The sequence below is a fragment of the Dermacentor albipictus genome, chromosome 9 (assembly GCF_038994185.2).
Source record: "Dermacentor albipictus isolate Rhodes 1998 colony chromosome 9, USDA_Dalb.pri_finalv2, whole genome shotgun sequence".
NCBI lineage: Eukaryota > Metazoa > Arthropoda > Arachnida > Ixodida > Ixodidae > Dermacentor > Dermacentor albipictus.
This window is the reverse complement of record NC_091829.1, coordinates 70,603,486-70,618,714: the sequence shown is the minus strand read 5'-3', so window position 1 is coordinate 70,618,714 and position 15,229 is coordinate 70,603,486. Positions and strand designations below refer to the sequence as shown.

Below are 15,229 nucleotides of genomic sequence, written 5' to 3'. Positions count from 1 at the left end.
TGGAAGAACCCATCTGACGTTGACTGTCAACGGTAACGCTTCGCTAAGAAAAGTAGGCGCCATTTAGCGGAGCTGCCGCGAATTGAGAGGAATGGCGCGTCGCTGCGCGCCAACGCTGAGAAACACCTAATGCGGCAACCGCGCTCCTCTCGCGCTTCTTTTAAGGATACGCTGCGCCATCTGGTGACGCCACCGATAAGTCCGCGCGTTGCTTCCGAAGCCAGAAGCGTGGCGTGCTGAAGCATGCGAATGCTGACGATTGTTTCCTGGCTTGCAGCACACACTTGGAGGCATCATATACTCAGCGATCCAAGTTGGCGACAGGTTAGTTAAAGAGCGGTGCATACCCAGTGCATTGATGACTCATTTCGCTAAAGCGATAAAGAATTATAGGGTTTTACATGATTCGCTGATGATATTGCCTAGCTTAGTAACTCAGGGGACCAACTGCAATGCATGCTCACTGATCTGGAGAGGTAAAGCCAAAGGGTGGGTCTAAAAATTAATCTGCAGAAAACTAGAGTAATGTTTAACAGTTTCGGAAGAGAACAGCAGTTTACCATAGGTAGCGAGGCACTGGAAGTGGTAAGGGAATACATCTACTTAGGACAGGTAGTGACTGCGGATCCGGATCATGAGACTGAAGTAATAAGAAGAATGAGAATGGGCTGGGGTGCGTTTGGCAGGCATTCTCAGATCATGAACAGCAGGTTGTCATTATCCCTCAAGAGAAAAGTTTATAACAGCTGTGTCTTTCCAGTACTCACGTGAGGGGCAGAAACCTGGAGGCTTACGAAAAGGGTTCTACTTAAATTGAGGACGACGCGACGAGCTATGGAAAGAAGAATGATAGGTGTAACGTTGAGGGATAAGAAAAGAGCAGGTTGGGTGAGGGAAGAAACGCGAGTTAATGATATCTTAGTTGCAATAAAGAAAAAGAAATGGGCATGGGCAGGACACGTAATGTGGAGGGAAGATAAGCGATGGTCATGAAGAGTTACGGAATGGATTCCAAGGGAAGGGAAGCGTAGCAGAGGGCGGCAGAAAGTTAGGTGGGCGGATGAGATTAAGAAGTTTGCAGGGACAACATGGCCACAATTACAATTAGTACATGACCGGGGTAGTTGGAGAAGTATGGGAGAGGCCTTTGCCCTGCAGTGGGCGTAACCAGGCTGATCATGATGACATGTCAAAACTGCGATCTGATTCTGAGCTACGCGGTAGGGGGGGACTCCGGAACATTCAGGACCCCCTGGAGTTCTTTAACGTGCACCTGAATCTAAGTACACGGTGGTTTTCCACATTCTTGTCGCCCCAATAGAAATGCGGGCGCCGTGGCCGGGATTCTATCCCACGACCTCGTGCTTAGCAGCTCAACACACTGACGTGAAAGACATTCGTTGAAACGCCGCACTTACGCCGCGCATTTGGGGCAGCACCAGTTTTATCACGTCTGTCAGGTTTAGAAGACACATCCTTTTAACTTAAAAATCAAATCTTAAATCATCCTCGGAACCAAACCACTTACAACTCCCTTGGAGCAGGAAATTTTGCAAAACAAGACAAACGGAAGTGACATTAACGAGTCTGCGTTGTCGAGTCCCATCTCTAAATTTATACATCCACCGATCTGGTCTGGCAATATCCCCTTTGTGCCATTTTTGTAACTCATTAGAGACGATCGAACACTGCTTACTGGAATGCCGGCGTTTCTCCTCCTTGAGAAATATGACATCAGAAATTACAGTGCGACAGCTTGGCCTGCCATTGAACACTCCGGTACCCGCTGTCTTTCGGAGCGTCTGTGCTTGGGCACTCACACAGGAACGTGTCCATCGCCTTAGAAAAATTAATAACTGAATCAAACCGCTTTCATTGTTGACCGTTTTATTCTTTACATTCCTCCTTTATTGCATCATTTATATTATATATAATTTTTTTCACTTGATTGAATGTCAGTCTATTCAACCGTTTTGAGTTTTCCTTGCTTCAATTTATGCAACAAAATCATAGATTTTTATATTCATTACCTGAACACATAAGCAAAGTCTGCCCGGCTCTTGGCCAATTACCGTAAGTGCGTATGCGCCAAACTCAAGGGCATCATCATCATCATCATCATTACCATCATAACCTGAAAATGCGTCGAGTTGCTGTCCTCTCTGACGTTGGTTCGCTTCCGCTCAGCATTGGAGAAATTTAAGGGGATATTTCCTGTCACTGCAGAGTGACGAACCACTAATTCCTCAAGTAGGCGTAAAACAAGTTCCTTGAAGGGTGGCACATACCTCCTGACACATATACAGTGTCCCATGTAGCCATCAAAGAGGTTCATTGAAGGCCATCGCATACTGAGTGGGACATACCTTGTGCTCCAAGTCGGTGACAAAGAGTGTCTTCAAACCGCGCTACCTACCCAGTTCCTTATCAATAGTGACCGTCTCAGCGTGAAAAAACGGCCTGTACGCATACATTGCCACAAATTCAGCCACCCATGTTGGCCCGTCGGTTGGTTCCTAACCTTGTTCCCTCGGCACAGCGGCCTGATGAGCTGCCCATTTGCCTGTTTGCTACCTGCTTGTGATCCAAGTAGGCGGGAAAGCAGAAGTCTTTAGGCGAATTACCATCATCTCCGCAATCAGCCATACCTTAAATGATTGTCTCGCTGTTCTTTACTAAGACGCCCAACGCGTCATGTTGATTAGAAGTAGCCTATTCTCTCGTTCCATGACATTAACGACTCGTTCGTTTAGTGTAGCTGCCAGGCCGCAAAGACTTAGCCTTAAGTAAATGTGAATATGCACTCGCAGTAGCATCCCACTATGGTCTTCTAGTTCCCATGTTAACAAAGGTCTATTACCTTTGTTAACAAGGTAACAAGGGTTAATAAGCGGCTTTAGCCGCTGCTAAGCGATTCGGAATATATGATACTATAAATAACATCACCGAATCATCGTTTTCAACGTCTGATTTCCCGCATCACACGTTTACTTGGAAGAGGAAATGGTGCTCCAGGAGATTACTTGGGCGGCACAGATTACCCTACGATGCCGAGTAACCCTACTGAACCGGACCACATCATACTTTCACAGGTCTCGTCTGGCTATGTCACCTTTGTGTCCTTTGTACAATGAGAGTGAATCTCTGCAACCTTTCTTTTAACGTGTCTGCGGCTCATTGTTAAACGGGAAAGGTTTTTAGATGAACCCTTCTAAAACCTTTCCTTCTATCTGACTCCTCTTGTAATTCTTTCCTTTGGGGGCACCGCACTGGGTTATAGCCACAGATACTTGTTTGAAGCACTGTGCAATATTCTGCGCGAAACAAAAAGAATTCCATGATAGATAGATAGATAGATAGATAGATAGATAGATAGATAGATAGATAGATAGATAGATAGATAGATAGATAGATAGATAGATAGATAGATTGATTGATTGATTGATTGATTGATTGATTGATAGATAGATAGATAGATAGATAGATAGATAGATAGATAGATAGATAGATAGATAGATAGATAGATAGATAGATAGATAGATAGATAGATAGATAGATAGTTAGATAGATAGATAGATAGATAGATAGATAGATAGATAGATAGATAGATAGAAAGAATAAGCTTTATTGTCCAACGGATAAGATGATCTACCCACCCTCCGACACGCAATCAGGAGGCGAGTGCCGCCGCCTCAGATGCAGGTTGGGAGGTCTTGGGTCCATGATAAAATGGTTCTTTTTACATCTTATGCTCACATAAGCTTTATTGCAATATATAGCAATATAAGTCTTCATATTTTTAAGAGTAGACGCCTTAATTCGCATATCCAAGAGAGTTATTTCATTTCACGTTATTTTCCGCACGAAAAGTTGTAGTAATATTCTTTTCACCGCCCGATTCATGGTCGATGCCCCAAAGCGGGTTGCTTGATTTTACTAAGAAAGAAAAATAAGAATGAATATTTGACAGTAAAGTGAATTCGCAGTAAGAAGGTCTCATTGTTCATGAGTTTGCGGCCGCTACAATGACATCTATATAAGTTAAGACTGGATGGGATTTAGCACAATCAAAGGAAGGAGCTGACACTTTTGGAAGAAAACTGTAGTGTTTTTGCAAGAATTGCAGGAATATTTAACTTATGTATTCGCAGATGCACTGGCATGTGATGACGCCGTTTTTTTAGCAGTGGGCAACAAGTATACTCCAATACCCCGATCAGTTATATTGTTGGAGGACTGCAACCCACTGGAGCATAGATGGTTAATTAAATTTAATTATATAGATTTGTGCGCTATCTTTCGCTAATTCCGAGTAATAACCTCTCCAAGCAAGACCAAAAGACTTACGTTTATATGTGGTTACATCAGTTTTAGTTGGTATAGAGCTGAACAGACTACTGCCTCTTGCATCAGTTACGCAGACAGGCAAATTTCAGAGCACTCTACATAACAGCGAATTCCTTCCTTGACCCGCCGTCACCCGGAGCACCTCGCCGATCGCCGGTGTCGAATGCATCATCGTTTGGAACGAGGTTTTTTTGTCATGTCGTAGAGCTCCGGTCTAACCGGCTGTTTGGCGTGCTCCAATACTGCTATCAAGTTCGTGGCGTACAGCTGCTGGGTTGGATTGATGAACGTGTGAACCACGCCTGGTTCACCTGAGCGCGCGACGCAGCTCGACCTGCGCGCGTAGACCTCCGAGCAGGCCGGGCAGTCGTAGTTCACGACCAGGCACACGTTCTCGAAGACCAAGTCCCGTGCAACCGTGTCCGTCGTCACGAGCACGTTCGACGTACCAGCCTGGAACTTGGAAGCGATCCATCCACGCTCCTCTCTCCCCTTCTTGCCGTGAAGGCCGATGGCAGGCCAGCCCCGGATTCGGAGCATCCAAGCAATCTCGTCGGCCTTCTTCTTCGTGTCGGTGAAGACGACGGCTTTCTTTGACTTTTCCTTGAGGACGTCGTCCAGGAGCTCGGCTAGCTTCGCTTCCTTCTCTTCCTCCTGGCACACATCGACCGTCATCTCCACGCTGTTTCCAGCGGCTAGCTGCGCCATCCCGAACTCGATTTCGATGTAATCGTGGAGCAGCTCCTCGACAAAGGGCCTGAGCTCTTTGTGCGAGGATGCGGCCCACATAGTCGTCTGGTGATCCGGCCGGCAAAGCTCGGCAATCTTGAGGACTATCGGCTTGAAACCTACTGCCAGCATGCGGTCTACATCGTCCACCACGAGGTACGTGCAGCGGTGCAGATTCACCTTGCCTTCCTCGAGGAACTCAATGAGGCGTCGAGGCGTGGCCACGCAGATGTGGCAGGCCTTCTTCAGCCCTTCGTACTGACCTTCTTTGGGCTCGCCGTTCGAGACGCACACGCTGCGGAGTCCGGCGTGTTCACCCAATTCTAAGGCCGTGCTGTGAATCTGCTTGGCCAGCTCTCGTGTCGGAGCCAGCACGACGGCGATGGGTCCGTCTTCCTGTTGCAAGGGCGGTTGCCGGCTGACGTGGATGACTGCAGGCACGACGTAGGCGAGTGTCTTGTGCGATCCCGTTTTGTCGATGCCCAGAAAGTCCCGGCATCTGAGTGCGATGGGCCAGCAGTGTGCCTCGATGCGCGTGGGTGAAGTGCGGTCGCGTTGGGCCTCCATGCTCTTGACGACGAAATCCGGGAAGTTGGACTCTTCCAGGGAAAGGATGGGCTTCGGGACGTTTTTCCCTTTCACCGATACACCGTTGACGTTTCTGTAGGCGTCCACTTCGGCCATTGACCGGCTCGTCGTGGCCGGGTGTTCCTCGCAGAGCTTCTTCTCGAACGGCGGCAGCTGGATCTTCTTCCAGTCTGGTTTGCGAAGAAACCAGCCGACCTGGCTCTTCCGGTAGCCGTTGGCTCCATTCCACACTCCACCAGCCGTATTGCTTCGGAAGTCTCCTTTGGCTTTGTCTGAAGGCATTGGAACCCCAAGCCACATCTTTCGTTCCTCGTTTCAGGAGGATTCTTTCCGTGCTTTCCGCTCGCCAGACGAGGTCCCTCCTGCCATGGGCGGCGTAAGGGCCCGGCGGTCGTTGTCGGAATGTTGTTTCTGTTGATGATGATGACTACGTCATAGACTGGCGCATACCCACTGACTAGAGCGCTTGGCAAAGAATTCACATCTGAGTTTGAATTGAATTGAGTTTATTCCGCAACAAGAAAATGTTACGAGGAGGACAGGTAAAAGCTGTAAAAACAGCTTGTGGAGCCCTGAACCCCTATCACACGAGGAAGCATAGAAGCGTGCGGGTAAGGGAGTACAACCTACTAAGAGGAAAACGCTTACAGGAGTTATAAAACGTTACTGTAAAGGGGATTATACAGTAGTCAAATAGAAAATCATCGTATCACATCATTATACAATCATTACACGCAGTTGTTTTGGTGATGTACTAGATATGTCAATCTTATTTTCTTTATTAAGTGGTTTAGAAGCGTAGGTACTTGAAATTTGAACATTTGATTTCCGTAATTTGTGCTACATTTGGCGACGTACCATACTTCAGGATGGCTCACATTATAAGCAAGGAAGTTTTTCTCTAGCCTTGCTAGGTTTGTCATGGCATCATTATTTTTCAGCAAACCGAGTTTATATGAACGGCATAGCTTGTAATCATACATCAATGGAACCTGAATGATCTGGTGCTTCTTAAACAATTCTGCACTGTGGTAGCGATATGGGACTTTACAGGCTAGTCGTAGAGCACTTTTTGGCAAGGCAGAAAATTTGCTAATGTTTGAAGCTGCATCTGCATCTGCATCTAAAGATCGAACACTAAAGAAGAATCATGTCGCAAAAGCAAACTAGCTTGATATAACAGACTTTAAATGCTCAATAAACGATATAAACGATATAAAGGAACAAATATGACGTCAGAGACCATTTCTGGATGAATATTGGCGTTGAAGGAACCGGGAGCCGCCCTGGACATGCCGATATATGTTGGTTGAAATGAAAAAAACAAAACCGTGATTTATATTGATACAGTAGAGGATTCCCTTCACGAGTAAGTAAGAAGCACTGCATGACATAGCCCTTCGCAGCAAGCACTTCATTTCTTGAGAATGGCGTCAAACGTGCTTCGTGATATGCTTAAAGTGCTGGGGAGCAACAAAACTGAAAGGTCTCTGGCCAGCGTAGCGGGCTATCTAACACGCAGCATGTCCGGGACACGTAGAAGCACTGTATTATTGCGGCGACATGGTAGCCGAAGGTCGAAAGCTACAGTTCATCGTCAAAAAGGGGGTCGTGAAGTTACTATTGCCGCGTCCTGACCACGGAACAGTTATGACAAGAAACGAATGACGTCAACGTATACGTGTAGCCACTGCTACCTCCCAGACGAGCACAGACACGACCCACAATAAGCGTTACCCCGATGGCGATTCCGCTCAATTTTGCAGGTAGTAGTGTTCTGTTCTGGAAACATGCATTCTAAAACTTCAAGAAATTACGCAGATACTCGCCAGTGGGACATGTTAGATAGGGCATGAGCATACTTTACATTTGCACATCTTGCACGCGTAGTCTCTGGTGCATCCGAAAGCGATTGGTCCTTTGATGGCGACGTTTGTATAATTATTTATTAATCGAAAAAATGCCTAATTATTTGTGATTATGCCCTAAAGTATGATAATGACATTTTCCTAATTTAATATTAGCTCTAAATTATCACGAATAACCTTACTAATTATTGTTTCAGCTTTGAACTATTTTACCCTAAATTACTGTTTCTTAGGCTAATTATAATGATATTCATTACGCCTAAATAATGGAAGCGCAATTAGTCTCTGTTGCATTTCCTTACCCTTCATTAGTTTCGAATATTATTATTTTGGCTTAAATAATTTCATCGTATTTGACTCTATCAGCCCTTTACTAACCTTAATTACCCTTAGTACCTCTTCAGTACACAATATATGTCGTTATAACCGCATATCTCAGTAGTCTAACGTCGCCGTAAGCCGTTATAAGATATACCTCTACAGGACCCCACGTATGCCTATGGAGCACCTGGTGTCGCGCCTGGCAGACATACGGACGTACGGACGGAATGACAGATTTACGAGGCACGTAGCTCAAGAATGCTTGCGCATTAAAATTTCAGCATGGCAGGTCGGGCTGCACCATCAAACTGCTCTCACGTAGTGAGTGCGCGCGGCAGGGCAGCGGAGTCCCCCGGCTGACGTCGCCCGCGAGAAGGCACTACTCAAATGCGTCGGCACTAATATGGAAATAACATCGGCAGTATTCCCACCTCGCGTTGGCTGTCGACGGTAATGCGTTTATCGCTGCATCAAACTAGCGCCACCGTGCATTGTGATAGCTGTAGCGAGTTATGTAGAAACCTTATTTAGTTATGTAGAAACATTATTTTGGCAACAGTAGCAGCCAAAATAATGTTTGGGTGGTACTGCAGCGGGACTCCTCTGTCGCGCTTCCCTAGCAGTAGGCGCCACCTAGTGGTGCCGCCGCGAAGCTTTCGCGTGACCTCTGAAAGGCATGCCACGTCGCTGCATGCAGACGCTGAGAAACACGTAATGCGGAAGCCGCGCTCCTCTCTCGCGCTTCTTTTAAGGATACACGGCGCCACCTGGTGGCGCGGCCGAGAGTTCTGCGCGTGGCCTCCGATGCAAGAAGAGTGGTGCACCGGGGCTTGCGCATGCTGAGAATCGTTCTCTGGCTTGCCGTGTACTCAGTGACATAGGCTCAGTGACCTAAGTCAGCGAGAGGCTGATTGATGAGTAGTACATGCTCATTGAATAGTGAAAGTACTATGCACTATGCATGCACTATGCCCATGCATAGTGCATTGCATTGCCATTGCATAGGGAAACGCGTTCATTGAAATGCAGAACCTACCTAGTGCATTTGGAAACAGTGCATATAGGTGTCAAACGTTTCCTATCCTGCAAATGTCGAGCAACTGGAACTCTTGAATCACTCGCGGCTGCCTAAAATTCAAGTTTGAAGGCCCTCAATGCTTCCATTGTTTTCTAAGAAGGGCCATCATTTGACCGTTGTATCCGCGACGCCCTGCTGTGGCACACTGCCCCCGATAAGCGTTGAAATGCACACGCTTCGTGACGTGTTCCGCATCCAGGTATGCTAAGCCTTCTTCCTAGTAAGGCCCCCACTGACCCGAATATAATTGTCTTCGCATCGCCTACGGCTACAGAGGTCGCGAAAATCTATTCTCTTTTGCGCACGTTGCCACACTATGCCCCTGGAGCATCCCTCGGAGCACGAAATGGACGCTAACTAACATAGCGCAGTAAAGACGAGGGACAAGTCGAGACACGACAAGAGACTTGCCCCTCGTCCTTTAGTGCACATTGTTACTTGTGACACGATGAATCACGAACATGCGCAATCTTATTCGCTTTTGAAACGGACGCGTCAATTTCGGGCTCGAGCCAGGAGTGGCGGGCCTTCCAGTGACGCCGGAATTTTCCCGAAATAATGCACGCTCATTTATTGCCACCATTGGTGATAGCACCGGTAAAGTCTTCGCATCTGCGCTCTCCCGTGCTCTTGAAGTTTTGGTTGTCCGTTCAGATGGGTGCTATAGTGGTACCTACTACACCTGCGAGAGATAGCGAGACAGCCATATGCAAAAGGCTTATAGCGACAATGTCCTTCCTGTGCGTGAAACGCTCTAACGGCGTGATTACTATGCGGGACCTTGAGTCGAGGCGTACCGAGACGCTTGTGTGTTGCCTGCATCGGAATAGTGCGGGAAGCGCAATGCGAGGTGCGCTATGAGAAAACATGTGTATTCGCTGTGCTTGTGTATACAAGGCCTCAACGTTGTTGCGCCTACTGTCGCAGAGACGTGTGGACACTTGCGCATTTGCTAGTGCGCATACTTGCCAGAAGGGGGCGATGCCATAGCAGACGGCTCTCGCCAAGAATGCAAGCGGACCGCAGTGTTTTTAGAGGGAATAAATTTGAATAGGGGGAATGAAGCTTCAAGGCGCTGGAGAGATGAGGGAGAGTAGAGGGGAGCAATGAGACTGACTGTTGCGCTCGCAAATCTAAGCGGCTTCACTATTGAAAACTCAACACTACGGGGCAGACTGCGAAATGCCACGATGGAATGTGCGACGTGACAAAACGTAATCACACCAAGTGCGATTTGAAAGCGCGGGGTGCAGGCACATGCCGGAGTCGGAAACCGCGCAACAGCGTCTCATTTTAAGACGCATCCTTGCTTACCACTTTCATTAATGTCTCTTTTTTTCTTTCTTTCCTATCTTTTGTGGAAGAGGGGATGGGGAGTTTGAGAGTGCACTTCTGGGACCAAAATACGGAGCATAACCAAAATGGAAGCTCTGAGTAAGATTTATTGCTAGCTGTATTAGTCAAGCAGGGTGACATTGCTTGTACGAGAAATGGAAAATAAATGAGAGTATCTAAGAAAAATACGTAATTAAAGCTATAATTATTTATTTTGCGGCACATTGCAATATACGAAATGTAGCCGGAGGTTCGCAAGGGCATGTCCACTTTTAATAAATAATGAGGACGGCAAAAATGCCTTGATATGCGTGATGAAGCTTGCCGTAAAAATGCGGTGTTGTTCTACTTAATTCTTCTAATGAAACGCCGTTTTATGCATTACGGCGCAGAAGTATGTGGGGCGCCCATTAATGAATATCTCGAAACTTGTGCCATCCTGAAAATCCATTTCAATTGAACACATCTTATGAACTCAACGGCTGCTAAAATTTGTATGTTGCAATCTATGTTCCGTAAAGCTAACAATAAAAAAATTTTAGCAAATGTTATTTGCCAAATTATATACTTCGATTTCACGTGCCAGTAATGTCAACTGCTTCAAGAGATCCAGCTCAAGGACTGCAATTATGCTATCTGGCAAAGGGGATTTTCGAAAAACTATGTACATTGTAGAAAGGGACAAGACAAGCGCCGGTACACCGGTACACCGGCAAGTGCATGGTCCCTTATACCGGGTGTTTCAGATAACTTGTGCCAAGCAGCAGAAAAGCTGCGTGCGCGTTACCAGTATGCAACCAACGCCCCCTTCACCCAATTTCACTGTCCTCTTGAGCGATTCAATTTATTCTTTTTACTTTAGCCTCGGTAACTAATTATAAATTATCGATAAGCCTACTCTCCAAGCAATACCTTTCTCGCTAAATCTTCAATGAATAAGTGTAATAGCCTGTAGGGGAATATCTAAGCGACTTCTTTCCGTGATAGAAGACAGCTGCTGTGGTTTTAATTTTTTTCTGGAATGCAAACTCCGGAACGCTTCCGCCGCGATGGCGACGCAGCCCCAGTCTCGGCGAACAACTCTGGGCCGTCGAGCAGGCCTGCGAGGCGACGGTGAGGCAGCAACTCGACGTACCCACGTGAGAGACCTAATGCCCCGTCGCCAAAAGCTCCGCAGGACTATAAATGAAGTTGTTACCGATGCAAAGAAAGCGCGCGGGATTTGAAAGAGTAAGTACCACGTGATGAGGCGCAAACGCACAATGACAATGGTGGCTTCAAGCACACGCTACCAACAAATGGCCGGGATTGGCTGAGGTACTAAGCTTCTAACTTCTATCCGCTTGAGTGAAAAAAACAAATTCACCTGTTACGCCGTGACGTCACACTCTCGTCGTCTTCGTCGATTGATTTCCTACTGTCGTCGCTCTCGCCATTGGTCGCCTTACACGAACGCGCTGACCACCTTATATCGCTTTGCGTAAACCGAAACGATGCCGGATAGACGGTTAACTGCAAAAGAGCTTCGCGTAGCATTGATTCCCGAGTGTGGGCCAGGGATCTGTACGTCAAACTGGGATGAAGTGTGGTGGAACTCCAGGGCGTGAACGCAACAATGAAAGAAAGACACATACCGCTTGTTCCCACGTCCTGTGGGGGTATTCTGTAAGAGTCCGCTTAGTGGACTGTTCATTTCGGCCGTTCCTGATTGGCTAGGGCGGTTTGCTTCCTCCTCGTTCCTACAGCTACATCCAGTTAGCGGTGGCCGAAATGGACGCTCCACTATGTGGACTCTTACAGAATAGCCCCCTCCCCCCGCCCCTGTTGTTGCGCTACACGCAATCCCAATTAGGGTTGCCAATGGTCAAGAAATTATAGGTATAGTCGCGGCTCAACGTTTCCACCACATCCCCCGTACCGACTTCGACCACTCGAGACTTGGCAACCCTAATCCCAATTCGATGTGGCTACCAACAAGCCCACATCACCACACAGATCTGCCTTGTTTGTTTGTTTGTTTGTTTATTTATCTATGGCCTCGGTGGTCTGGCGGAGCCACTCAAGCTCGAATGCCAGGGTATCCGTGACAAAAAAGTAAATTCTGAGCTTTTACGTCTGCCAGAAATACGATCTATAATGGTCGTGCGCACGCCGTAGTGAGGGACTCCGGAGGAATTTTCACCCTCGTCGGGTTGTTCACCGCGCACATAAATGTCCGTGCACGAGCCTTTACCGCATTTTGCCTCCATCGCGATGCGACCTCGGCTGCCGGCACCCATCCCGTGCCGTCGAGCTCAGCAACGCCACGCCGTAGCCGCTAAGCTGCTGTGGCGGACGGTGAGAGCATTTGGGCTGCGGCGCTGGAAGACGCACGTTTCATCCTACCTGTGAGACGCGCAGTCAGTGCGAAATGTGTTTGCCCGATAACCTTTTGTGACAGGATGACTTTTTCCGTGGAGAAGATTACTCTTACGTATATTGGCGTCTACAGTGCGCATCCGCATATTGGACAACAGGTACATAGTATCTCATTGTACCATAACATAATCACCCGCCGCCTACCTTTCCCTGTTTTTCACACTTCCCCATTCCCCAGTGAGGAGTAGCAAGCTAGAGACACGCTCTCCAGGCCGACCTCTCCTCCTTTCTCTTCATTAAAATATACCCCCTCCTTCAGGCCGACTTCACCCGCATCGGAGATATTCAACACAAAGCTCGAGGTGTGTAGGGCACATGCGATCGCGTCACAGAGTGCGCAAAATCGCAAAAATGGATACTGCGCATTTAGAGAAGTCGCCTTGACAACTGAAGATGTGCGAGAACGTCCGATACAGAGGCGCTCGGAGCTGTCGAGACGTAACATTCGAGGCTATATGCTATCGCACACGTGGAGAGTTAGCGGTGCTAAGTGCTGAACGTAGCTTTATCTGTAGAGTTGCCGCCCTACCTTACTGGCTTACCTTTTCAAGTTTTTATCTCCCCTTCCTCTCTCTTGACCACAGGCTCCTTGGCCGATCCCTCGTAGTGGGTAAGCAGCAGCACGGTGCAAGCGGCGAGAACGCGCTCAGCGTGCCGGGTGCCGGTGGCTCGAGAAGAAGAAAAGGGACTCGCCTGGCCGAGCTCTGTTCGAAGACATCGCATTCAGGCTCTAACTCTACGACATCGCGGAAGGCAGCGACGATGGCTGAACAGTAAGTGAATCCGTCCTTCGCAAGCCTTGTCCTAGACACGCTAACCATACGGGGGTCTCAGGGAGCACTTTCGGTCGTGATCGAGCCCCATCGGGATCGAACGTCTTGATTGCGATCGGATATTTTTACTCTGATCGGCACTGTTTGGGACAGTTACGCGCTTCTAGATGACCGACCGACTGCCTGTCTGTGTCTATAAAGGCGCGTTTATTGTTCCACGTTCCCGGCGTGTGAGCGGGCGTCGCTTCCGGCCAGTCACGCTTGCTCCGCGCCAGCCAAATGCCATTCCCTCTACGACGCGCGGGCCACCTGCTGCTTCCTTCGGAACATTCGCAGATACGATCCCCCCACCCGCGCGCCGCTTGGAATGTCTGTTGATTAAATTGTGTGGTTTTACGTGCCAAACGACTTTCTGATTGTGAGGCACGCCGTAGTGCAGGACTCCGGAAATTTCGACCACCTGGGTTTCTTTAACGTGCACCTAAATCTAAGTACACGGGTGTTTTCGCATTTCGCGCCCACCGAAATGCGGCCGCCGAGGCCGGGATTCGATCCCGCGACCTCGTGCTCAGCAGCCCGACACCATAGCCACTGAGCAACCACGGCGGGTTTCGAATGGCTGTCTGCATAGAGTTTGTCACTATAACACCTAGAGGGAAATCTGGCACCACCGTCTGTGGGAGTTTCTTGAGGGGCACCGTGCCGTCATGGGAATGACGGTATGTGTGTCTGCGAGGCTTGTGTTGGCTGGTGTTGTAAGAGGCTTCGTCTGAAACATAGACATGGCTACATAAGTAACGCGTACTTAAAGTAAAATCTTCATAGAATGTTTCATAGAATTTCAGCTTGGAGCAGGAGCCAATGTTGGCTCCTGCGTTCACACTATTCTGGTTTTGCTCATCAGAATTGGGACAGTTACACAGTGCTGGGCAGTATCGAAGATACATGTATCTTAGATACTATCTTAGATAATCTGTAGGTATCTTGTTTCTGTATCATGATACGTCTGGCAAGACGTGTATCAGTATCTGTATTTCCCATAATGAAAGAATGTATCCTGCATCTTAAGATGGAAGGTACTGCTAACGCAACATCACCGTTCGAAACTATAAACGTTGCCTGAACTCCGCTTCTCAACCTGATGCTGCTGCCATTAAGACACCTGACTAAAGCTAAAGGCAGCGACATTCTTTTATCTTTCCGCCAGAGCCCTCCAGTGAGGGCAGGGGATCAGGTCTGCGCGTGCCTTGGTGGAGCAGGGTCACGCGGTGGTGCTCGCGCCGTCTCGACAAAAAAAAAAAAGCGCGCGAAAGTCTGCGAGCAGCCAACCTTTCGTTCTGTTGATATTTTTTGTTTTCGTTTTTAGTTGCATCGGTACCATGAGACTAGCTTGTAACCGCCGTAATGTGCTGCGTGCGCCTTACGTGTGAGGCGCCTTTCTCGCAAATTCTTATGTCACTATAGTGTTATTGTCGAAGTTTCTCTTGTGCGGTGCTTTGTTACGAAATCCGATAGAATTCAAGATTAGTGTTGCCATGCTTCTAGTGGCTTTCACACATTTGCATACACCTATAATGAGAAATTTTCAAATGTGTCGAAGCGTCTTAAGATACAAATGGAAAGTAACGTATAGGATACAATGATTGCGCTAGTATCTTGTATTTGTCGCTAAAACACCTTTTACCCGAGTATCTTGTATCGTACCATGATAAAACTGCAAAGTATCTTTGTCTAGGCCTGTGGGACAGGCTGCATCCTTTTATTACACGCGT

The 15,229-nt window shown here is 47.8% G+C and overlaps 2 protein-coding genes across 3 annotated transcripts in view; one reads left to right on the top strand and one right to left on the bottom strand.

Moving 5' to 3' along the window:
• The window catches only part of LOC135908567 (glutathione hydrolase 1 proenzyme-like), a 102,437-nt gene that overhangs the window by 28,527 nt on the left and 58,681 nt on the right, over positions 1-15,229 (top strand). For both annotated transcript variants that reach the window (XM_065440370.2, XM_065440369.2), the window contains exon 2: positions 13,269-13,457. In XM_065440370.2, the coding sequence (XP_065296442.1) occupies positions 13,447-13,457 (11 nt within the window). In that variant the 5' untranslated portion in view covers positions 13,269-13,446. The remainder of the gene's footprint in view (positions 1-13,268; positions 13,458-15,229) is intronic.
• Positions 4,329-6,072, bottom strand: LOC135908566 (probable ATP-dependent RNA helicase DDX5). Its single transcript, XM_065440368.1, has one exon. It carries the CDS (start codon positions 5,962-5,964, stop codon positions 4,516-4,518), a length of 1,449 nt encoding a protein of 482 aa, XP_065296440.1. The 5' UTR covers positions 5,965-6,072; the 3' UTR covers positions 4,329-4,515.